The sequence below is a fragment of the Aplidium turbinatum genome, chromosome 5, assembly GCF_918807975.1.
Source record: "Aplidium turbinatum chromosome 5, kaAplTurb1.1, whole genome shotgun sequence".
Lineage (NCBI taxonomy): Eukaryota > Metazoa > Chordata > Ascidiacea > Aplousobranchia > Polyclinidae > Aplidium > Aplidium turbinatum.
The window spans coordinates 21,283,437-21,300,051 of record NC_137476.1 but is presented as its reverse complement, the minus strand read 5'-3'; the positions used below and the strand labels follow the sequence as shown (position 1 = coordinate 21,300,051).

Here is a 16,615-nt window from a genome sequence, read left to right as displayed (position 1 = left end):
AATGTGAAATAACTTGTTGAAAGTAGGCTAATAAGTTGACCAAGAAATGGATAAACTGAGGTGTTTGTGAAAACTTGGTTCCCTTTGGTTAAATGCATATTTAGTAAATATTCTACATTTTTAATGTAGGCCTAATGCTTTTTTTAAATGTAATTTGCGCTTTTAATGAAATTCGCATAAGTCTGCCCCTATTAATATAAAGCAAATAAAAATAATAATTAATAATAAGAAAAAAATATAAACTAAGACAAAAATTGCATTGGTAATTGCAGTCACATTGCAGTTGTCGTTATTGTTTCAACTTCATCAAGATTGTTTTTTTTAGTTTTTAAAATTCAGTAGCACAGTTTGATTGCTGGACAAGAAAATGACGAAATACAAGGTTCAAGGAAACGAAAGTCCTACTAAAAGAAAAGGAAACAAAACCATGCTTATCATTCTTGGTAAGATACAAAATATAGGCTACATTTTCCACTGTATGGTGATACGTTTTTCGCATTTTATGTTGCAACAAAGAACAATGGAAGAAAGTTTTAAGTCGGTAATAGATATTACTACTACGTGGTAGCCCAAAGCTTGACTCAAATTTTTGCACTGATTTTGCTTTTCTTTTCTTAAATTATTTAATAAAAGAATTAAGGATAGTCTAGTTCTAAATTAAACTCGTTGAATGAAAGCGCAGATCTTGACGCATTGCGAGCTAGCTGCTTGAAAGCATAGACGATTTTGCTGCAATTGCAATGAAATCGATCACAACTACGATTACTTGCCAATTCTATGATTACAATTATTATATTTCAAAGCAGTCAAATTGATTGTGATTACCTTCTCATTTTGCGAGGAGGCTACATTCATGATTATTCGAAAGTTTAACTAACCTAATTGTATTGTAATCATTCCATGGTTGCCCTAAGAGCATTTTGCGTTGTGTTTTGATATAGTTGTTACCTCGTTAACTTTCTGTTTGTAGGCTAAAGAGTAGTTGGAAATTAGTTTTTGTTAAACTAAAGAACTTATTTAAATACAGGTGTACAGTAGCCACGACGTAACACAATTCAAAAATGTAAAATTTCTTGTAATTCAAAAATGTAAAAGAACGTGTAGCCCAGCTTACGATAGTAATTTATAAAATTACATTTAGTCGACTTTCCCCCAGATCTACTTAGCTAAGTATTAAATATAGCATTTTTAAAAAGGCAATACGTAGACCTGACTAAGGTAAGTTTGTCGTTGTTGAATGTGGATTACAGGTACTCAAAACTGTTGCAAGACATGGTCCTAGAAAGATCAAAGCCGGCAGCAGCTAATCTATTCCAACGACTGATCACTATTGCAAGTTTTACTGGCCTAAAAATCCAAGGAAATTGATTTCAAAAATAAAAAAAATTGGCTTTATTGACCTAACGAAAATTTTATTAAATAAACCATTGTTTTTTGTGTTTTTTATTTCAAAGAAGGCTGCAACACCAAAAAAATATTGAAATCCTCAATAGAACATATTATGGTGAAATGCAACACAATGCGATGTTTCACATTTTTGGCATTAAAGTTTCTGTCCTTGACCAGAAGTTTGCAAAGTATCGAAAAACTTTTTCTATTGAAGCAGACGTGGGAACAAGAAGTTGTTATGGTATCACCTTGCATTTAAAAGAAAACATTCAGACTGGACGTGTTGGTCACAGCGGTAAACCATAATCTTTTCGTGGGAAAATTGTAACATAAGATTCCCGAATCCGTTCGTCTGCATGTAATGACCGAAAAAGAAACACTCCTTCGAAACGTCTATTCAAATTTGTATTTCTGTAAAATTAGCCACCTGGCTGTCGAAATTGGATGCAACGCCGTACACCACTAAAACTTGTCACTACAGAACAGATTACTTGGATAAAAGACGGAAATTTTCGTCCAGCTGACAAGCACTAAGCAAACCAGTTAAACATGCGACCAACCTCTTCAAGCAACAATTTTAAAATGAATGACCAGAATAGATATCAATATCTCAAACTCACGTACGCAGTACTGTGACGTAATAGTGAAAGACATTGTCACGCAATTCAAACAGGTGTTCAAAGGTGGTGATCCAATGTTTCATGTTTAAACAGGTTTGACACAAGTCTTACGAACGATGGTGCAATTTTGGCTCATTTTTAGGAAAAATTCCATGACGTAATACGCTAAGATTCAGTAGACCTGAACGGTTTTTATATGACGTTTGATTTGTATAGAGATTGGCCGTAACACGTGTCAATTGCATAAAATTAACTTTATTCATCTAAAATTGAAAAATTGATGCAACGATAAAAATTGATTTTTTATTGACCTATCAAATTAAGATTTAAACCATCCCCGCAATAACTAACTAAAAAAACTTGACTTTGTTGACTCTACTTGCCCTACTGATCACCGATTATATTTATTATACTTTCAGGTGTTTTGATTCTTTTGCTTTCCGTGACCGTGGCTGTTGCCGTCCCACTTGCACTGCAAGGATCAACTAAGATGGACGTCTATTTTGAAGCAGCTAAAAAACTTCTCGATGAAGTTCCGATCATTGATGGGTGATCACTGGTTTTGTAGCTCTGAGGTTAAACATCAAATATAAGAAACAGCGACTGAAAGTGTGATAATTTACAAAAGAATTAGCCTACACAGTCACGACTGTTCAAAACCAATTTTGTTGGACATGAAAACGAACTCTAATATCACAAAGAGTGATTTAGGCTATAGGCTATACTTAAAAGCATGGCATGTTCTTTTGATTTTAATGTTTTTACATTAAATGACTGGTCAAAAGTTTCATTCGATTTTTAAATTTGGTTTAAAACGTAACAAAATCAAACCTTTTGAAAGAAAAGTAGTTCAAAACAAAACGAAAGCACAATTTCATGACAAAAAAAGGAAATCAAAATTTCGGTCAATTTTTTTTAAAACCGCCATATAGGTTACCCAATATCTGAAGTTACCCAGTTGTATACTAGGCTATCTTTTCTTCTTCCTTATTTCTTCGTTAAATATTAAATAAATTTATAGCGTTGATGACAATAGTATCATAATTAGAAACGAGGCTTCTGAGAATTTTGTCATAAACTAAAAATGATTACAAGAAAATAATTCACAAAACAATGATTTTCAGTCACAACGATTGGGCTTGGCAACTTCGTGATCACAGAAAAAATGTGATCAACAACATTAGTCTAAGTGATGATTTCAATCAATATTATCCAATATCGCATACGGACATTCCACGTCTGAGAGAAGGAAAAGTTGGAGCTCAGGTGAAAAATTACAAATTTATTGAAAAGAAGTGTTCAAACATCTGTGCTCTATTTTATTTGGCAGAACATCGCCAAGAGAAACCTTTTGCTCGTTCTCTTGCCATGTCCATGCATGCCTATCGATAATAGCATTTGTGGTTGTTTGCGAAGACATAAAATTTAAAGTTAAATTTAACAACAGATCATAAATGTATTTTATTAGTTTTGATCAATTCAATTAAAGAAACAAGACAATCTCGATGTGGTTTCTTCATTGCAATAAGAAGCACGAGATTCGCGAACCTTGACACTTGACAGCAAATAAACTTTCCGAAGTCATTGCTCCACAAATCGTTTTTATTTTCACCAAACTGTGGCAAAACTATAAAACCAATGCCTTGGGCTAGTGTTAGGGATTAATGTAAAAAAGTAGTAAAATGCTCAATCACTCATATTCGAACCAGTACAATCAATGTCTTTTACATTATTTCAACGTCTACAAACCAGTTTCATTTTATACAAAACCCGCCAAGATAGTAAATCAATGTAAAAAATGGTTGATTTGCTTTGTGGGCGCAAGCAAGTTCCGCATACAAAAAGTTGTAAACCACAGTTGAGAGGAAGCCTATTGTTAAGCTTAACTTCAACAGCCTTCATATACACTGTCACTATGCAAGATCTGATGAACAAACCCCTTTCCCAAGGCTAATAATCTTTAATTGATCTTTAATCACATACTTGAATTACTAAATTTTTTTATCTTTCTTTTATCACTATTGATCACTTTTATCACTATTCTCCTGTTGCATAATCTTGGCTACCATGCTGCTCTCATGGTTTAGTTGCTACTTATCCAAACAAACAAGATTGGGCTAGCTGCACAATCAACAAGAACCATTGATTTATAAAAATCATGGGCCTATTGTCTTGTTTAATAATCCAGTACTTCTGTCCGCTTTTCTTTACGACAACTTTTTGTTGTTTGTTTTTTATTTGACCTCAGCTGGTCAATTTCAGTTTAGGTTTATTATTGCAACTCAATTCATGGCCCTAATTTGTGATGACTTTTTAGTAAACCTTGACAATAAAAAAAAAATTGTTGGGTAGCCTAATCCTTGATCTTTGCTAAGGCTTTTGATAAAGCTGGCCATGTATTTTTATTGAAAAGTAGAAATTTATGGATTTCGAGACCATTTCCAACAGTTGTTAAAACGTTGTATTCGCACCCACCAACAGTACACAATTATAAGTGTTGTTCTTTCAACTTCTCAAAATGTTTTGTGGAGTTCTCCAAGGTTCAATATTGGGACCTTCTATTTTAGGTGTAGCCTATACTGTATGTAAATGATTTTCTTAACTGACTAAAAAGTGACTATTTTAATTATTTGCTTATACATTACAACGAGCTAAAAATTAAAAATGTTGATACCAGCTACTGAATTTTTTACTTTTTGTTTCGCCACACATAAATTCTTGATTATAATTGTTACACTTCAACAAAACACTTATTTACTTTTAACTCGATTTATACAAAAACCATTAACAATTTGCGTTGATGAAGAAGAATAAAAGATAACGCTTTAAATGAAGTAAAGATAATCAAAATATCGATAAAAAAATTAGATATCAAGATCAGTGGGGCTTGGAGTTTCCTCCAAGCCCCCAAACCAATTTCATACGCCACTGGATGATATACCTATTTCTAATCTGTGTTTTGTTTTTAACCCAACGCTTCATTCAAAACCTACTTCGATAGAAAAACGCGACTGCATGCCTTTATTATTCAAAGGAAAACATTCTCACAATTATTGAAAGTTAATTTGATGTTGAGTATAACTAGTGAAAAAATTCTGCAACATTAACTTTGAGGTTGCTGTAACAAGCTTAACCTTTAAATCATGTTTGCTTGTGCTACTGCAAGAATTTTAATATTTTTTTTTCTAGTTTTGGGCTTGCTACGTAAGTTGCTCTTCCATGCACAAAGATGCAGTGAGACAGGGTTTGGAGCAGATGGACATGATAAGAAGATTCGTGGAAGCAGATCCTGCCACATTTGTGCTAACAACTACAGCAGATGGTAATTTTTATTGCTTCACAACAAGCCGTCGGCAGAAAAGGGAGAAAAACAATTACCTTATTTTCCAGAATACACAATTACTGGACGTTTGGTTGATTGGTTTAAATATTTATCCTCGGTCTGAGAAATACTCTGAGAAGTTATTTCTGGCAGTTTCGCATAGGCTACTTGTAGAAGCTTTAAACCGCTGATGCAGGGTCCGATTGCCGAGATTGGTAAAGCGAAGTTTCCGATTGTCAAAGTGTTGTTGTCCATGAAATATTCCATCAACTAGTTACTAGATGCTGCTGAATGGAGAGCATTCCTAAAAATGTGTTGTTCATGGCATGCACACACGCATGGAGTCAAACCCGTGCCGCTTGAGCTTGAATGTTTATTGCTTGTTTGATTTTTGGTAAGTGTACGCCTACCTTTTTGAAGTTCGACTAAACTAAAACAATGCCTTGACACTGCCGCAGAGGTTCGATATACTGACAAAAGTGAAGACATCAGTTTTGTATAAACAAATCGATGTAACTCATTAAACTTTTTGTTTTTAAGGAAAACAGTTTAAGGCTAATGTAAAGGGTTAAAATTAAGATTCGTAAGTTGAAATACTGAAAGAAAATTGATTGATTACGTGACTATATAAAAAATCTCATTTTCTTGTAAATGCTTTCATTTTTAACTTTCCACCAGTATAAAATTAAGCAAAGAACAAAGAAATGCAAATTATGTTTGTGATTGCAAACCTTTGATAATTTTGGTTCATTTAAAAATGCCAAAATTCTGAAATAGACATAGGCTAAGTTCGGTTTTCAATTTGTAGCATATGCCATGCCATCATATTTTGTAGAAACAGAAACGGCTATAAAAAACAAGAAAATAGCTTCTTTGATTGGTGTGGAAGGAGGTCACATGATCGACAGTTCAGTTGCAGCATTACGAATGTACTTTGCTCTGGGTGCCAGATACATGACGCTAACTCACAGTTGTAATACGCCGTGGTAAGAAAAATTTGATTTACGTTGAAATTTGTGTTGCGGGCAATTAATTCTTTTAAGTTTCTTCACATTGTTACGTTGAAGTTTGAATTCGTTTGTAATCTGTTTCAATCTTTTACGTGCACAAAAACAATTTTTTAAGCCTACACAGGGCCACTTGCACAATTTTCTGTAAAAGAAGGGAAATTTTAAATTGCAATGTTGACAAACGTTGACAAATTGTTGACAAACGGAACTAGAACAAAGAAATCGCCACACTAATTTCTTTTTTCTGTCAATTTTCTTTCAAGGCGTTTAGCTTAGCTTATTTTGTTTCCACAGGGCAAATTCTTCAAATTCCAATGGTGGACTCACCGACTTTGGAAAGGTAAAAATAAATGTTTACCACGCATTTAATTGACACCATTGGACCATTTTTTTGCAATTGAATACAAATCGTATTATGCTACGTAAATTTTAATTAAATTATTGAAACTAGATGGATTGAAGTGATTCGTTGGGTCCGACTATTCTGACTATCGTATTACTGTGGAAGATAAATTAGAATAATAGTTAAGTACAAGCTAGAGAGTTTAATGACGAGAATACATCAAAATGAAGATAAAGTCAATAACGGAAAACATTATTGTTTCAGCTTGTAGTTAAAGAAATGAATCGACTTGGAATGCTGATTGACATATCCCATGTCTCTGATGAGGTTATGCGTGACGTCTTTGATTTGTCTGAAGCCCCTGTGATATTCAGTCACAGCTCTGCAAGAGCGCTCTGCAATCATCCCAGAAATGTACCGGACGATTTACTCCAAAGATTGGTAAGTGGTAACCTACCAGAAAGCATGTTTTATAACACTACTTTGAGTTGCTCCAAAAAACACATTGTTAAGCGACGCATCGTGGTTTGTTTGATCCCAAAAAAAATCCAGAAAGTAAACATTGATGGGCACCGCGTACAAAAGCTTTGTATCAAATAGCCTTCCGTAATCATTGGAAAGAGAAGTAGCCTAATTGACGAACAAGCGATCAGCCTCCACAGGGCTCGCTAAAATGTAGCTGCGCATCTCTAAAACTTTTGACAATCTTCGTTGGTTTGTCGTAAAAAAGTAGATTTATTCTCAAATGTTATTTAGAAAATATTTAACCTGCTGCTCCCTCTCCCCCGACAGATTCACATTTGCGTAGGCTATGAAGAACTGTAAGAAATACGTTTTTTCGTTTTTCTTAGCTAACCATATTACTTTTTCCGCTTTAGGTTACTCTTGGCTATTCTTATGCTACATGTGAGTTAGTGAGTGAGGTAATTTTAGTAAATATTGCACTTATTAATCAATTTTTAGAAACAGAACGCAGGAATTCTGATGATTAACTTTTACAATGATTACGTCACATGTACTCAAACTGCCAATATTTCTGATGTTGCTGGTGAGTAATTTGATGGTTAAGAAAATTGTAAGGAAACTTTACTTACTATCATGCTTCCCTACCACCTCGCTGCCTGTTATTATATCTAAATTTTTTGGTTTGTTTAATTTTTTTTGTTTCCTTGTTGTTATTGCCTCTTCTTTTCGTGTTTTATTTTTTATTTTATTTTTTTATTTGTATGAGGGTGGCAGCTGACTTCGTTGATCCTGTGGTCTTTCGCTGATCCTAGTAGACTACCAGCACCACATTCAATGTATTTGTACAATAATAATTGATGTATACGTGCTGTAGTGCAAAACCAAATAAAAAGAATATGAATCTAATGAAATATACAGGCAGAAGGCTTCTCTGGCATACAATTTCCTGTTGAGGCTTAAATTAAAAGTTTTGAGAAGCACAACATGGTAAATTTTTGTGTGAAACTCAAAAAAAGGACAAGCATTTATCTACGAACGGTCTAAAAGCAATCTAACTGAAAGGTTAAGCTTGCTGGCTGTGAGCCCTTCGACGTTTAGCTGGAGGATTCGGAAAGACCTTCGCCGAATCCTCCTCTCTCCGGTCTTTGTCACGACTGGAACGACTGGATTCCCTGAAAAGGGCTGTTTTCGCTGTGAAACGTCGCGAATGTAGTCTTTTTCTCTGACTTGTTGATGAGCTTCGTTTCATCTTTTCATTTGTAATTGAACTTGGCTAATCAAAGGAGGGACCACGTGAAGATGACCATCATCTCACTGCAGCATATGACGCAGTGTGGCACCGAGGCCTCGCCTACAAATTTCTTCATCTTTTTTCCCGACAGGCACATGGTCAGAATGATTATGGAGCTTGTCTACAACGCAGTTTTACCCTCACCAGCGGACGCGGACGAAGAAGCAGGCCAAGACACTTCAAGAACGGTGTTCCTCGGGGATCCGTCCAGGCTCCACTCCTTTTTAATGTTTACACCCATGACCTTCCACCAACAACATCTAAGCTGTATGCCTATGCCGACGACCTGGCTATGGTGCATAACGCTTCGGAATGGTCTCCACTGAAAAGGACCCTAACTCAAGATATGGCTAAGATATCAGACTACCTCCACACAGGGGCGCCGGAATGATTTGTGACTGGGGGGGCAAAATTACGAAAAAAGGGCACTTTTGTTTACTAAAAGGCCAATTTTTTTTCAAGTTTTAAGATAAAATATAGCGATAATGATAATCCGGTATACAAAGAAGGGCACCATGCTATGTTATAATGATGTAACCTACTGTCAAGCCTTAAACCAGCCTGCGGTCCTGGCCGCTAAGTAGTGCTTGAATGACCGCCGGTGCTATTTCCTCAATTGGCCAAGTTTGGCCGCCGGTCTCTTCTAACCAATTATTTAATTTCGCAATAGAATGATCGCGAATTAACTGTCGAAAACATGTAGTATCAAAGAGTGACGCAAAATTAGGTCAGCGCATCATAGCCTAATCGCCACTGTTGCATTGTGTGGGAATATTCGTCATTGATGGAATATATCCATCTGCGATCGCCAGCGCTGTAGGCTAAGTCTTGTTTGTAATTCCCGACGTTTATTTTAACAAAGTCTTAATCCGAAGTGCTAATTTACATCGGCTGGCAATATTGTCGTTTTTATGTCGATTCGATGTTGTCGGACATTGAACCGTTGTTAAAAAGGAGAACTAAGTTAATTGACATCCGAGGGAAAAACATTTTTTGATCATATTTTGCAAAAATTATGCTTCTTTTAGTAATGTCCTTCACATCATTGAAATACCTATTTTATTACCTTGCCGTCATCGTCAACACAGTCATGTCGAACGTTGTTTTTCGTTGCTAAAAAGAATTCTAGGGGAGTGGCGAACTTCTTTAAAATCAGCCACATTGGAGACACTCGTGCGAGTGTCGTTTGAATAGTACTGGATTACAATCCCGATAAAGCAGTTATTGCGTCGTGCAACGATTCTATTGTAGGACGTCGCCCAGGCCCAGACTTCAACAACGCTAAGTGATCATTTTAGCATTGTTGCAAGTTTAATTCTATTTACTTGTGCTATCGTTATTTTTATTTTGTATTTTGGCCTCAAAGCACGCAGATTTGGCCCCCGAGAAGGAGCTCCCGGTAGGCCACGATGGCTGCCGAAAAAAAACGAGTTTTAAGGCCTGTATACTGTGTGGCAAAATTTTGTGACGTAAATATTATTTTGAGACAAAAATGAAAGATTATAATTAGGCTAAAAGCGAATAGCAGAAATTTTTATATTGCAAAATGTGCAGTAGCTTACATGACTTTAAAAGGGAACCATTGCCCCCCTGCCCCTCCATCTGCAGAAAATTTGAGGGCAGGGGGGGGCATTTTCCCCCCCCAGCCCCCCCGCTTGCGGCGCCCCTGCCTCCACAAGTGGAGACTCAAGCTCAGTAAATCTAAAACGGTGTCGACCGCTTTCCATCTAAACAACAAGGAAGCAAAGCGTGAGCTGAACACCAATATCGATGGAAACATCCTGCCCTTTAACCCCACACCAGTCCACCTCGGTGCTAGTTTAGACAGGACTCTCATGTACCGACACGACTTGGAATCACTCCGTAAGAAAGTAACGTCACGCGTTGCCCTTGTTCGTCGGTTGGCAGGGACGAGCTGGGGTGCGACAGCAACAACTCTGCGCATCACAATTCACAGCCCTAGCTCTTGTCCATTCCACCGCGGAGTACTGCGCCCTTGTATGGTGTCGTAGTGCTCATACTCACCTTCTTGACAAACCCATCAACGACGCTTTGCGTATTGTATCGGGATGCCTGAAACCTACACCTACTGAGTTTTTACCAGTTCTTTCAGACATCGCCCCTGCCGAGCTTCGCCGCAGAGCTGTCACACTCTCCCTGGCTCGCCGGTCACTGGTGCCACACCACGCACTCCACAGCTACATCACCAGACCGGCAATAAAGAAACGTCTCAAATCGAGAAGCCCATTTGTTGCTCAAGCACAATCCTTGCTGAATCACAACACCAGTGCCTCATCCTGGATCACCAATACCTGGCAAGAGGAGTGGACACACAACACTTCCAGATTCCATACCTTTGTCCCGATGCTGGACCCATGTCACCAGGAAAGGAGCTTAGTCGACATGCCTGGGTACGGCTGAACCTCCTCCGCACGGGTGTTGGGCGCTCCGTATGCTTGATGCACAAATGAGGCCTATCAACATCTGCGGCATGCAACTGCGGTGCAGAGGAACAGACAGCAGGTCACATCCTCTACGACTGTCCGACGTTTACTGCACCAAGTGCAGTTGGTCTACCAACGCTGGAAAACTCTACAATCAAGTGGCTGCTCGAAGAATGCCCGGACATTTGACCCCAGTGAAACATAGTCAAAAAACCAATCTCGCATACGAAAGAAGAAGATAAGGATGAAGTCCAAGATTTAAGCTGAAAATTATAAACCATTGATTTTCAGCGTTTTAGGCCTATACACAAAAACCTTGTAGCCTGCTATAGGCATCACAACACAAAAGCAATATGTTAGGCTACATTTTTTGATTAAAACCTTGATTCTTTGATCAAATATCACACAGATTAACATATTATAGCACCGGAATCAATTAAAATCAAAGATGCTATCCCCATAAGCAGTGTTTCTTAACCTTTTTCCCCAGCCCCCCTTTTTAGAGAAATCCTTTGTCTGGCTCCCACCATAATACAAGGGCCGTAAGATACTGAAAATGATGAGTGATACAGTTAAGTTGTATTGGATTAAGATATAACTATAGAAACATCACATCAGATAAGGCGCGTTAAACATCACATTACGAACATTCCATCTTTTTCTATCGAGTCTTCTAAAGTTCGTTGATACACCACAGATTGACACATTCTTCCGCAACGAAGTTATACACTGACAGGTCCCACCTACTGCACCGGATGGCAAGCCGAGGGCAAACAAGAAGGTGGTCCGCTGTTTGGGGCTCGGTACCACAGATACATGCAACTGGGCCCGGGTCGTAGCCCCACTCCACCATTGCAGACTTAGTGCATCCAACACCGGTTTGGAGTCGATTTAATGTTTTCCACTTTGCCCAAGGAGCGTTTGCTCTCGGGGAGAGGGGCTCTGATGGTGGGACCTTCATTTCAGTGTATGATGAGTCATTTTCGAATTGTTTTTTCCATTGCTTAAGTCTTGTTTCTTTTTTTGTTGAAGTTAGTGGCTAAACGTGTGTTAAAAGCTTTTTCTTGATTTCAACCGGGTTTGTGGAACAGTTTTTCCATATAGAGGTTGTTTTTCATCACATGTTTGTTTTAGCCTTTCAGCTTGACTGTTAACGTCTCTTCTTATGTGTGGTGGTGCAATACCAGCAAGCAGATAAAGTTTGTTGGTAGGCCTATTTGTGGGCTTCAGACACCCAGTAATAAGACGACAAGTATGATTGAGTACCGAGTTAAGCTTCGATGAGTGACAGGACCTGTTCCAAACAGGGCATGCATAATGCATATTCTGCTGTGGAATAGCACAAAGCCAATGCGGTCATTCTGAGGGTTTGTGGATTAGTGCCCTAATACCCAGAACACGAACATTCCATAAAAGAATATTACTTATAGATTCTAGATCTACTAGCAGTATTATTAAAGTAAATTTGCAGTGAGGAAAATATTATTACACCTTCGAAATAAAGCGCTCCCTGAGTATTTTCGCCCCTCTAAAAAGTCAACAGTGCCTCCTAAGAAACAGTACCGGTAGCGGTCAGGTTAAGAACCATTGCCATAAAGCAGTCTGACGCACTACACAAAAGAGACCACAAAGAAAAAGCTATAGCTTATACCTTATTGATTTTGTTTCAATAAAAACTGTTTTCTATAAGGCTCGGCCTGCTCTTTAGGTCTATTTAGGAAAAAATGAAAGTCTCGAACTACGGTAGCTCGACCGAAAGAAATAAGCAAGCCTGAACAAGTGTACGTAATGGAACAATTAATCAGTTTTTCCAAATTTTAGACCACTACGACTACGTGAAAAATTTAATTGGAGCTGATTATATCGGTGTGGGTGCAGATTATGACGGCGTCACAAGGTAAGAGTGTTCAAAATTGATTTTAGATAATTGTCTTACCACGGTGGTAGTGTATAGGCTATAACATGCAAGAGAAAAATGGTTAAGCGTAGGCCTACAACACCACTTTTTGAGACTCGTATAGCAACAGAATAATGAGAAGTACAGGACGAAAGTGCTGACTGTTTATCAGGTGTAGTAGGTCTAGGTCAAATTGGCAACTTGTTGGTATAGCCTACATCAGGGCTTCCCAAACTTTTTGCTCCTGGCTCATTTCAATCTCCTAAAATTTCCCGCAACCCTTCACTGTAAAAATGATAAGCAGTGCGAAATTTACATTTGTGATATTTATGGAAAGGTTTAATTCGAATGAAAATTAAAAACAACCTAATGATACTCGAAGCCTACTACTTTACATTTTACAATTTACACGTTGCCTACTGGAAAAAAAAACTGAAAACCAAACACATTTATTCAGTGTGATGGATGCGACCGCTTCTTGTTACAAAGCAAGTCCAGCCGTGGGTCAATGTTTGTTAATGCTATAGTCCCAAGGCTGTTTCAATGATTCGTAGGATGTTTGGTTTTGATGGCGTTTGTTTTGTTTTGATTGCCATCAACGTTGGAAACACTGACTCGTACGAATTGTTGTCTGCTTCAGCTCGTGTCCGAACATTCGTTTTGTCATCAAATCGAGTTTCGCTTTGGACGGCGATATCGGGTGTGGCTTTGGAATCCCATAGTCTATGGTGGAAAAGACGTGGGCATAAGTCGCATTGTATGGAGTGTGTGGAAAGTCGTCTTTTTAGTTTGTCTTTTCTAATGTTTTGTTTTCCTGAGCCTTTTGTATGCTGTTTTCTTCGAAAAATTCCGTGCTTTCACTTGTTTTTTTCCTCCAGATTGACATGTCACGGGCAAGTTGTTTCCACGATTCTACATTAATGTTTGCTTGGTTGAGGAAGCCTTTAGCTGATTATTGTAATTAAATCGTTGGAGAGACGATCCTCCCAACTAGTGGTTAGCATTTGCTTCAGTTTTTGCGGCTGAAAATTTTCAACATAAATACGTCGATACAAACGGCAGGAGTGCGGTTAGCCCTACTGCTGAATCAGAGAATGATATGTATTCCGCTTTAACGCAAAGCCAAAAAGTGTGAAGCTTTTTTGCACAAAATTCGTAAATTTCCAGAAAATTTAAACTTCAAATCAGTTCAAAAGATAGATCAGTAAGTTCTTCCTGAGAGAGGTGCTCGATACTTTGTTTAGGCCAGGGGTGTGCAACGTGCGGCCCGCGGGCCAAATGCAGCCCGCGAAGAAAAATTGTGCGGCCCGCGAAGATGTGCCAATTTTGAATTGTGTGCAGCCCGCGAAACCTGTTTATAAGTTAATTTAGTCTGGCAGGTGTGACCAATTCATTGTGGAGTGGATTATTCTAGAGTTCGCACCTTCTGTTAACCATTTTAGAAATCTCCCACCGGCCACCGCTAATCCAATGTATTTAATTATTTGGAACGTAAAAATGTATGGTCACATAAAAGGCATTATGAACAAATTACGATTTGGGAAGGTCACGAACAGACAGGAAATTTTTTCCACTTTCCAATTTTGAGAAACTATTGAATGCATCCTGAGAAGAAAACTGAATTTGCACACCAACTTGAACAATTGTTGTAGGCTGTGCATTTTTGGCTCCTTTCAAGGACTTCAAATCTTTTCAAGGAATTCATGAACATTTGTTTGGTATATTCGCTTCGCCATTCAACACAGACATTGACAAAGCACTAGCAGATATAACTTGAACTGATTGATCATCAAGAGAAAACGGACTTGAAAGTAAAGTATTTAAAAAAGAATCTTGGCGATTTTTACCGAAAACATCTCAACCAAGATGACTTTCCACATTTTAAAAAATCCATGGCTTCAAAAATGGCTTTTTTTGGCTCAACGTATTTGCGCGAACAATTTTTTTCTAAAATGGGCATCATGAAATTTCCCGATTGATCGTTTCTGACAGACGAACACTTGGAAAATGGACTTCGAATTGCGAGCACTTCCATTAAAGTAAATTTGGAAAAAGCCGTCGGGAAAAGAAGCCAGCTGCAAACTTCTCACTGAACTCGTTTAAAGACGGTGTGACAATAAATTTGAATAGCAGTTTCCTTCAGAAATTTATGCGTCTTAACTTATTATTTCTGCAAGGAGATAACCCCTAATAATGCCATAAGAATAACTTGAAAAACAAAAAAAACTACTTGTTTTGTGGTTGCAACTACTAGAAATCAAATGTTAAATAAACGTGCGGCCCGCGGTTTCACCCAGTTATTTATATCTGGCCCTCTTGTAATAAAGGTTGCACACCCCTGGTTTAGGCTATGCTTTGTAAATAGATAAGGTTTTTGATCCAATGTAATTTGGGTAGAAAATACTTCTGAAACTGTTTTAACAGATTTGACAAATGTCAAAGGGTTAATAACCAGAGGTCTAATAACATTTGATTCTACATCATTGTTAGCCAAAAACTCTTCAGTAAATGAGAACATTTCAAATGGACCGTTTTTAACCTGGTGTTCATTTTCAAGCAGATGCTTAAATTTTTGTCCTTATTTTTGATGAACGCTTCAAATTTAGAATTCAATGTAAAAACATTGATGTTTTCTGCTTGGAGGAGGCAAGTTAAGTTCGTTCTGTTTTTCAAGTAAATTTGATAAATAGGCTAGCATAGTTTTAAAAACCAGATGTCATTACGAAAGTGGTGGACTCAGTCTGATTTTTATTCGTTAGAAAAATCACGACTCCAATTCTCAACACTAATAGCCTATTAAAGCTTTAACTTTTGAAAGCTTACTTCACATTGCAACAAAAGACTTTAAATTCTGATTTCATTTTACCACATCAATTTCTAAAAATAGAATACTGAGTGGGCGACTCTCAAAGTTAACAACTTGCACAAAAGTGTTAATAGCCTATAGAGTACTTTGTGAAAAATCGGTAGGCCTACACTTTCTGCGACCCCTAAAGTTCGTTAAGCGACCCCCAGTTTGGGAAGCCCTGGCCTCCATGCATTATGTATCAAATACGATTTCATCGCTGACAACAAGTGAGAGCAAATTATTTAGTTGCGAGAACATGTTTAGTTGATGGCATATGAGAAAATGTGTAATAACGTCAACTTTCCTGATTCAAAGTTTGATAAAGAAACATTAGGTCTTTATTCTACTTGCAGGCTAAGCTTTAAAAGACCATTATTCAAACAAATGACAAGCGTATGAGCTAAATGGAGCTTTTTAATAAAGTTTTTTCGACTTGAGGCTACCTGCTTTAGCCTATTGCACGTGAACTGATTTCATCATTTACTTTAAAAAATTGCAATTTTCTCTGCCAGAGTTCCTGAAGGTCTTGAAGACGTATCGAAGTATCCCTGGCTGATAGCTGAATTAATGAAGAGAGGATGGTCGGATGACGATTTGAAGAAAGTTACAGGACAGAATATTCTGAGAGTGATGAGGAAGACTGAAGAAGTTGCTAGACAGTTGCAAAGAACAACAAAACCGGAAGAGGCATGGATTCCTCCAGAAGATGTTCATCAATTCTCTGCGTGTCGCACTTAACATTCTCAGCCTATATGTAATTTTTAATAAGTCGATTTTTAACAAATTTTGTCTTTCACGTAGCCTACTCAATTTTAATTTGGACAGTAGGTAAACTATTGTTCTCATACGGTATGACTATTATTCCTAAAAATTATTGCTTTAAAATAATTTACAAATTGTCTTTTTTGCATATTGGGCAGGAGCATAAAATTTACAACCCTGGACTGGCAATGATGTAGGCCTAATCCAACCAACTGGACCATGAC

At 37.6% G+C, this 16,615-nt stretch overlaps 1 protein-coding gene across 1 annotated transcript; it reads left to right on the top strand.

Moving 5' to 3' along the window:
• The first annotated feature begins 319 nt into the window (after positions 1 to 319).
• LOC145770371 (dipeptidase 1-like) lies at positions 320 to 16,571 on the top strand. Its single transcript, XM_082581997.1, has 10 exons — positions 320 to 443; positions 2,429 to 2,558; positions 3,134 to 3,275; positions 5,199 to 5,331; positions 6,167 to 6,317; positions 6,636 to 6,681; positions 6,949 to 7,125; positions 7,648 to 7,732; positions 12,706 to 12,781; positions 16,142 to 16,571. The coding sequence occupies exons 1-10, from the start codon at positions 368 to 370 to the stop codon at positions 16,365 to 16,367; spliced, it is 1,242 nt and encodes a 413-aa protein (XP_082438123.1). The 5' UTR covers positions 320 to 367; the 3' UTR covers positions 16,368 to 16,571.
• Positions 16,572 to 16,615: the final 44 nt, after the last annotated feature.